Genomic DNA, 7,941 nt, shown 5'->3' on the forward strand with positions numbered 1-7,941 from the left:
CAGTCATGGAGCACTAGCATCGACCATGTTAGGATGGTGCTTTTTATGTGCCACCGGCACGGGAGCCAGTCATGGGGCACTAGCATCGACCATGTTAGGATGGTGCTTTTTATGTGCCACTGGCACAGGAGCCAATCAGACGGACCTGGCATTGACTACGTTCGGATCGTGCTTTTTATACATACATATTTATACACACACACACACACATATATATATGTATATACACACACACATATATACACATATGCATATAAAACCACACACACACACACATTATAGGATGGCCATTGACTCTCCTTTGGACAATGAAGAGAGTAACAGTCATCCCAGTAGTTGTAAGGCCAGTCGGAGCACTGACAGCCAAGTTGGAGAAATATGTCGGAAAAACTGGAATTGGTAGAAGTGCAGATCATAACCCCCACCCCCAGAAACTGGAAAGAGATCCTGTGAGACCTTTGAGAACAAGATGCTGTCCATTTTCACAGTATTAACCAGAACAAGTAAGAGAGCTCTGAGAAGTAAAATATAATAATAATAATAATAATAATAATAATAATAATAATAATAATAATAATAATAGTCAAGACAAAGAGCGCAATTCGATTGTAAGATATTTTATTGGTTGAATGATATTTCAACAGTAAGCCTGTCTTTGTCAAGATCAATCATCTCAATCTACTTGATTTTGATATTTTAAAAAGGATTGACGTAACTCTTCACAAAGGTAAACAGTCAAGACGAAGAGCGCAATTCGATTGTAAGATATTTCATTAGTTGAACGATATTTCAGCATCAAAATCAAGTAGATTGAGATGATTGATTTTATGGTACACCGAATAAGAATTGGAACATCTAGAAATTCTGGAAGTTACCAAAGCAGCTGGGTGTCTAAGGCAACGTGTGGACGCTGGTTGCTCTCGTTCATACTTTACGTTTAAATTTCTATAACTTTGAATTTTTATCACTCCTTATTTTTGAACTTGACAAAGACAGACTTAACTGTCGAAATATCGGTCAACCAATAAAATATCTTACAATCGAATCGCGCTCTTTGTCTTGACTGTTTACCTTTGTGAAGAGTTACGTCAATCCTTTTTAAAATAATAATAATGATGATAATAATAATAATAATAACAACAACAAATTCATTGAACTTACCTCCTCTTCAGTTGGATAAAACCCCATTGCCCTCAGCACAAATGGTATTTCTGTGATTGGGATGGTTGTTGTCACAGGTCTGGTTTCCATGGAGTCAATGCCGGAACTGATATATGAAGGGATATGGGGAAAAAAATGTGAACAAATAAGAGGGCACATGATGGGGGTGGAGAAGAAGGAATTAAAGGTGAGAAAATGGTCCTGGATAGATTTACAGATGTTGAAAGTGAATATGAATTGTATTAATGTCAAACAGGGTGGATAAAATAAGTATCAGTTGAGCACTGGGGTTGATGTAATCAATATGACCCTTCTCCTGAAATTGCTGGCCTTGTGTCAAAATTCGAAATCAATATCATAATGAAATAAATCCAAAGTTCTCAAAATATTCAATGCTTTTTGGAAGAGACAAGTGAAAGAAAGAGACTTACCATCTGAGCTGAGAGTAGTAGAAATATTTCTCAAGGTCGTGAAATACATCACCTTCTCTTCCACCTTCTATGAGTTCATAGAATGGGATCAGATCTTCGCCACCCAGTTTCACTTGTGCTTCCAAGGCGCTGGTTAATTAACAAAAATACATACGCATATATATATATATATATACTTACATATGTATATCTATGTATATCTACTAAACATATCTATGTATAACTACTAAACATAATGCAAACCTACCTTATATTGGTGTTCCACATGTGTAGTGAGGCATCCTTTCGGCTGGTTGTGAACAAATATTTCCCATCATAACTGGCAGATACGTTAGCCACCTACAACACAACAGAATTGTACTTCATTATGGACAGTGGATTAGCAGAATTGGTAAAACACTGTTTAGCACTCCCACTCGATAATTTACTTATGGTGAGCCACGGTATAGTGCTATCGGCCATTGTACAGTGACTAAAATAGCATAAGAGAAACAATCTTTTTGGTCAGTTCATAGCATCACCTGTCTGATGTCTGTCAATGAAGGGGAGACAACTACTCTGACGTGCTGGCATTGCACATTCTAGGTAGGTGGCACTGCAAATTGATCTAGGTGTATCCACACCATTTGTCTACAGCAAGAAATTTTCTCCATGGCAAAACATGGTGAATGGCTTGTTCCCCAGTTTGAATGTACCTGAAGCATATTTGAACTGGGAAAAACATTGCAAAGTAAATGTGTTTCAATGTTTAGCTGTGGTAAGGCAGTGAGCTGGCAGAATTGTTAGCATGCATGTTAAAATGCTTAGAGGCAATTTGTTTGCCCAAATTCTGCTGAGATCGACTTTGCCTTTCATCTTTTCAGAGTCAAAAAAGAAAGTACCAGTCAAGCACTGGGGTTGATGTAATCAACTCAACCCCCTCCCCTGAACTTGCTGGCCTTGTGCCGAAGTTTGAAACCAATGTCATCACCTATTCTCTCTCTCCAGGTGATGACATTTAGGTTTGAGTAGTTATCAGTAGGAAATGCATCAAGGCCACAACTGTCGAAACCTCCTCTGACCTACATGTGCTTACTGTACTACTGTATGGTTGTTGGCACTCCATCGCTTACCTCGAGGGTCCCAGTTGATCCGATCAGCGGAACAGCCTGCTCGTGAAATTAACATGCAAGTGGCTGAGCACTCCACAGACACGTGTACTCTTAACGTAGTTCTCGGGGATAGTCAGCTTGACACAGAGTTTGACAAGGCTGACCCTTTGAATGACAGGCACAACAGAAACAGGAAGTAAGAGTGACAGAAAGTTGTGGTGGAAGAGTATAGCAGGGTTCGCCACCATCCTCTGCCGGAGCCTCGTGGAGCTTTAGGTGTATTCGCTCAATAAACACTCACAACGCCTGGTTTGGGAATCGAAACCGTGATCCTATGACCATGAGTCCGCTGCCCTAACCACTGGGCCATTGCACCTCCACTACTGTATGGTAAAACAGACGTAAAACAGTAAACAAAAACCATACTTACACCGTCAGGATGTGCGATGAAAGCCGTGGATTTATGTCTGTTACCATCAATTGGTAGCACTTGGAGACCAATTTTGTCTGTTGTGATGAAAGCCATGTATCTAGAGTTGGCTTCACTTTCTGTTTTTGGTAGAACAATGATTCTGAAAACAAGGAAATAAATGTAGACAATGCAGTTTATATGAACTGGGGGAGAAAATGGAGGCTTGAGAAGATAATCTTATAGTATAAAAGAGAAGCTGTTCTCTGTGTGTCTGTCCTGTCAATCACAAGATATATATGAAGGAGAGGAAGAAGGGGAGGAGAAAAGTTTTGGTTGAGAGAGAAATACAGTGAGATAGAGAGAGCGTGTGTGAAAGATAGATAGGTAGTGTTGTCACCATAGCAACTAACAAGTTTTGATTAAAAATGCAGGAATTATAAGTGGAAGTCTAAGACAGTTGACAAAGAGGGGTTCAGGAAGAGATTTTGCTGCAAAAGGTTACAAATCTTCTATTCAAACTGGTGGCACAATGTGCCAGTTCACAATTCTATCTATTTGATAGAGATGAGTATTAAAATTGTCCCTCACTCTACTTACAGTCTAGACCTTGCACCCTGTGACCTTTGGTTATTTCCCAAGCTGAAGGAATACCTCAGGGGCAGTCATTTTGAAGATGAAGGAAGCTGTGAGAAGGGTTCATTTTGGAGGACTTCCAAGGGACCCTTCACGAAATAGCTGGAGCACTACAATAAGTGCATCGAAGTCAAAGGATCCTACTTTGAAAGAGATTAGTTTTGTACTTTGTTTAAATTAATACAAACCTCTCCTTAAAAAGTCCCCAAACTTCTTGAATGCCCCTTGTAAACCATTCGGTCATACAGTGCCAAAGTAGTATATAATGTAGCCCTTGATATACAAAAGAGAGGAAGGTTATGGCTGGAAAGCATTTGATCATAGGTTTGCCTGATCTGGACTGACTCAGGGCTAAACAAAAAAAAAAACAGCACCTTCATAATCAAAAGAAAATTTATAAAAAAAAAACAAAAGCAATGAAGTTTACTAACTTGGTTAATGGTGATCCATATGTAGGGGAAAGAATTGTCTGTCTGCACATTTTCGTAGATGAATTATACAGCTTGTATTTGTACTGAAATAAATAATAAACACAATGAAGGAGGATAAGAAAAATCTTGTCTCTTAAATTATTCTCTTATTAGGCACAAAAATGGCTGTGCGGTTAAGAAGTTCGCTTTAAGACATTGCTATATAACCTCAGATCGACCAATGCCTTGTGAGTGAATTTGGTAGACAGAAACTGTGAGGAAACCTGTCTATAAATACATATATATATAGGCACAGGAGTGGCTGTGTGGTCAGAAGCTTGCTTCCCAATGACATGGTTCCAGGTTCAGTCCCACTGCGTGACACCTTAAGCAACTGTCTTCTATCATTAGCCTTGGCCCGACCAAAACCTTGTGAGTGGATTTGGTGGACGGAAACTGAAAGAAGCCCACTGTATGTATATGTGTATATATATATATATATATATATATATATATATATATATTGGGGCAAACAGTCACAACTACAGAGGCTGCATAGGAAGATGGGCAGGTCAAGGTTGCTTGTCATGTTATTTTTCCTCCTTTTTTTCTCTTGCCTGCATGGTTTCCATCTACAAAATTCACCCACAAGGCATTGGTCAGCCGGTGGTTAGAGAACCAAATGCAGTGTAGTAAAACTGGACAACAAAACCACGAAGCTGTGAAGCAAACCGCTTGACCAAGCAATCAATATTACACTTTGGACCTTATGTCATAATTATCATTATGTAAATTCTTACCTCATTGTTGACAGTTAATATAAAATATTCCTTGGTAAAAGAAGGATACCAAGCCATGCAAAGGGGGATGGCACTCTGTTCAATACGGTCGACAGACAGGAGCTGCACTCCTTCAGCATTGTCAGGCAAAATGTCATATTCAACCTAGATGCACAACGAGACAACACACATAAGTAATCAGCTCCTTTTATCAATATATAATATACAGGGTGTCCACAAAGTCTGGGTACATGTGTGTGTGTGCAGGGGTGTGTGTGTGTGTGGGGGGGCAGTCCGTGAATAAATTTGCATGCATTCATTTAGAGCTGTGTGGTTGACCCTTTAGCATTTTATGTTTAAACTGGTCAGTATCCAGCTTCTTGCATCTACCCTGCAATGTCAGTCTAAAAAATAAACTATCACATCTTTGAAATCTTGAAGCTCCAAGATAATGCATGATTAATTCAAAACAATGGGAAGAAATAAGAATTACATTTGGCAGAATAATCTGAATGCTAAAGGGTTTAACTGGCCATATTTGGCCTCTCACACCTACCTTACAATATCATTCTAAAAATAAACAATCACATCATCAAAATCCCAAAGCTAAGTGATAATGCATGACTAATTCAAAGCAATGTGAAGAAGTAAGCTTTAAACTTGACAAAAGTAATCTGAATGCTGAAGGGTTAAAGCAAGGGGTGGGGGGAAGTGCTGTCTCTCTTTCTGCAGAACGCTTCATTACTTACTAATCTTCTGTCTTCTCCAAGCGACAAGAGAACTGGAACCAACGACTGAAATGTCTCCCGGAACATTAAGTCACGGATGGGTTGGTAGTGGGAACGATAACGACCAATGTAGCGGAATGTATCACCTTCTTTTTGTAGCAAACACACTGCGTAGCCGGAATCCTTCAAAATAAAACAATAACAGAGTAAGAAATGATGTAAATCACGTTGGAGATTGCTATGAGATGAAGAAGAAGAAGAAGAAGAAGAAGAAGAAAGTGCCAATGGCTTGGATTTGTTTAAGGTGGGCTTCGACTTGTCAGGAAGTGACTTACACACTTAGTTTCATGAACTTCCTCTGTGGCACATATAAAATGAGACATGCAAGATCCAGTTATCAAACTGGAATGGACTGTCATTGACCCGCTTATAGTTTTGAGTGATGCCTTCTGTAGCATGTCCGTCATGCATAACCCTCTTCATTATTTGTCTGAAATTTTAAGGTGTTTCCATTATTTTGTCCAACCCTCTCACATTCACATTGCTCTGTCAAATGAAATGCTTCTTTATTCAAATGCTCACACACACCATAAATCATCATCATCAACACTATCATTTTAGTGTTCGATTTTTCCATGTTGGCATCGGTCAGACTGAATTCATTGATGTAGATTTTCCACAGTTGTATACCCTCTCACTCTCTCTCTCATACATGCACACACACAAACACAAATACACATACACATATGTGTACATACACGATGTATATAAAATATATCTATGTACATGCATATATGTATATATATATATATATATATATATATATATATATATATATATATATATATATATGTATATATACACACACACACATATATACAAAAACACACATACATATATGTATGTAAATTTGTGTTGGACAAGCCATGTCTCTAAAATTGTCAAGATACAGAACAAGACCAACACCATTATCATCATACATTTTTTTTTTTTTCCATTCAAGTACAGGCTGGCTAGAGCTCTTATACAATATTCTATCCAGATTTACATATTCTACATATAAGCGCTATCATAAACCCCAAAACATCTTTCCCTCACACCACCCAGCATCTATTACATCATTCGTTGGCAAGACGTGTCTATCAGGGGAGTTGTCTCTTTTGCATTCACTGACTTGACAGCTGGTGTGTCAGATAATGTTACTTACAGCGATGGCAAGATATCTTGAGTGTTCAGAGAAGGCAAGATGTGTGATATAATCTGAGCAATAATGATGAATGTCGGATTCTTGGCTGGTTAAAGTCAAGGCATCCAGTATGTGTATCATTCCATTTGTAAAACCAACACCTAGAATAAAGCAAATTTATATATATATACTTTATTAAAAAGCAGCAAGAATATCATAAAAGATGTTACTCAGTTTCATGTTCCCATTTGTTGGACAGTTTTGTGTAGAATCTTAACAAAACTGTCCGACAAATGGGAACGTGAAACTTTCCAAGGGAAAGGTAAAGGCCGATACAGTTTGGCACCAGTGACATCACAACACATTTTTAAAGCTGAGAGAACTGGAGCAATGTGAAATAAAGTGTCTTGCTCAAGAACACAGCACGCAGCCCGGTCCAGGAATTGAACTCACAACCTCACGATCGTAACTTTCCAACGCAAGACTACAATGTAGATCTGAACTAAACCAGATGATATTTGATAAGTGGCCTAAGTTACAGCCAAGTTTAGGACTGAGTGTGTGTGGAGGGTGGGGGACCAGGCCTTCAACAACAATAATAAATGGAAAACTTATAAAGAGTGGGGCTTACCAACGTAAAAGCCATCGGGGCTGTAAACACAGCACTGTATCATCGCATCTTCAAACTGACGAGAAGACAGCACTGTTCTGTAAACACACAAAAGCAAATAATGCGTTGTTTCCAAATATTTCAGTTTATAACAAGAATTAACAAAAAAAGAAACAACACATGCAGACAAACAGACATACATGTACACACACACACACAAACAGATACACACACACATGGCATGACTGTGTTCAAGTTTAACTCTTTTATTAATTATATTATTATTAATATTATTATTATTATTATTATTATTATTATTATTATTATTATTATTATTATTATTATTATTATTTGTATTTTAGCATTATTTCCTTATGTTTAGTGTACATCAATAACAGCTAAGTCCACCAAATTTGTAGGCCACGTCAGCCAGTTGTTCAATAAAGCATGTTTGAAAAAACAGTTGTTCCCTATATACACAATATACATACACACACACA

The 7,941-nt window shown here is 38.1% G+C and overlaps 1 protein-coding gene across 1 annotated transcript in view; it reads right to left on the reverse strand.

The window, feature by feature from the left end:
- LOC106871684 (cilia- and flagella-associated protein 251) overlaps positions 1 to 7,941 on the reverse strand; it is a 24,191-nt gene that overhangs the window by 3,058 nt on the left and 13,192 nt on the right. The window contains exons 13-21 of the mRNA XM_014918282.2: positions 7,463 to 7,539; positions 6,853 to 6,992; positions 5,667 to 5,828; positions 4,939 to 5,082; positions 4,160 to 4,242; positions 3,114 to 3,255; positions 1,840 to 1,931; positions 1,593 to 1,721; positions 1,162 to 1,267 (exon numbers count right to left, since the gene is read on the reverse strand). Of these exons, the coding sequence (XP_014773768.1) occupies positions 1,162 to 1,267; positions 1,593 to 1,721; positions 1,840 to 1,931; positions 3,114 to 3,255; positions 4,160 to 4,242; positions 4,939 to 5,082; positions 5,667 to 5,828; positions 6,853 to 6,992; positions 7,463 to 7,539 (1,075 nt within the window). The remainder of the gene's footprint in view (positions 1 to 1,161; positions 1,268 to 1,592; positions 1,722 to 1,839; positions 1,932 to 3,113; positions 3,256 to 4,159; positions 4,243 to 4,938; positions 5,083 to 5,666; positions 5,829 to 6,852; positions 6,993 to 7,462; positions 7,540 to 7,941) is intronic.

This window comes from Octopus bimaculoides, chromosome 25, assembly GCF_001194135.2.
Source record: "Octopus bimaculoides isolate UCB-OBI-ISO-001 chromosome 25, ASM119413v2, whole genome shotgun sequence".
NCBI classification, from domain to species: Eukaryota; Metazoa; Mollusca; class Cephalopoda; order Octopoda; family Octopodidae; genus Octopus; species Octopus bimaculoides.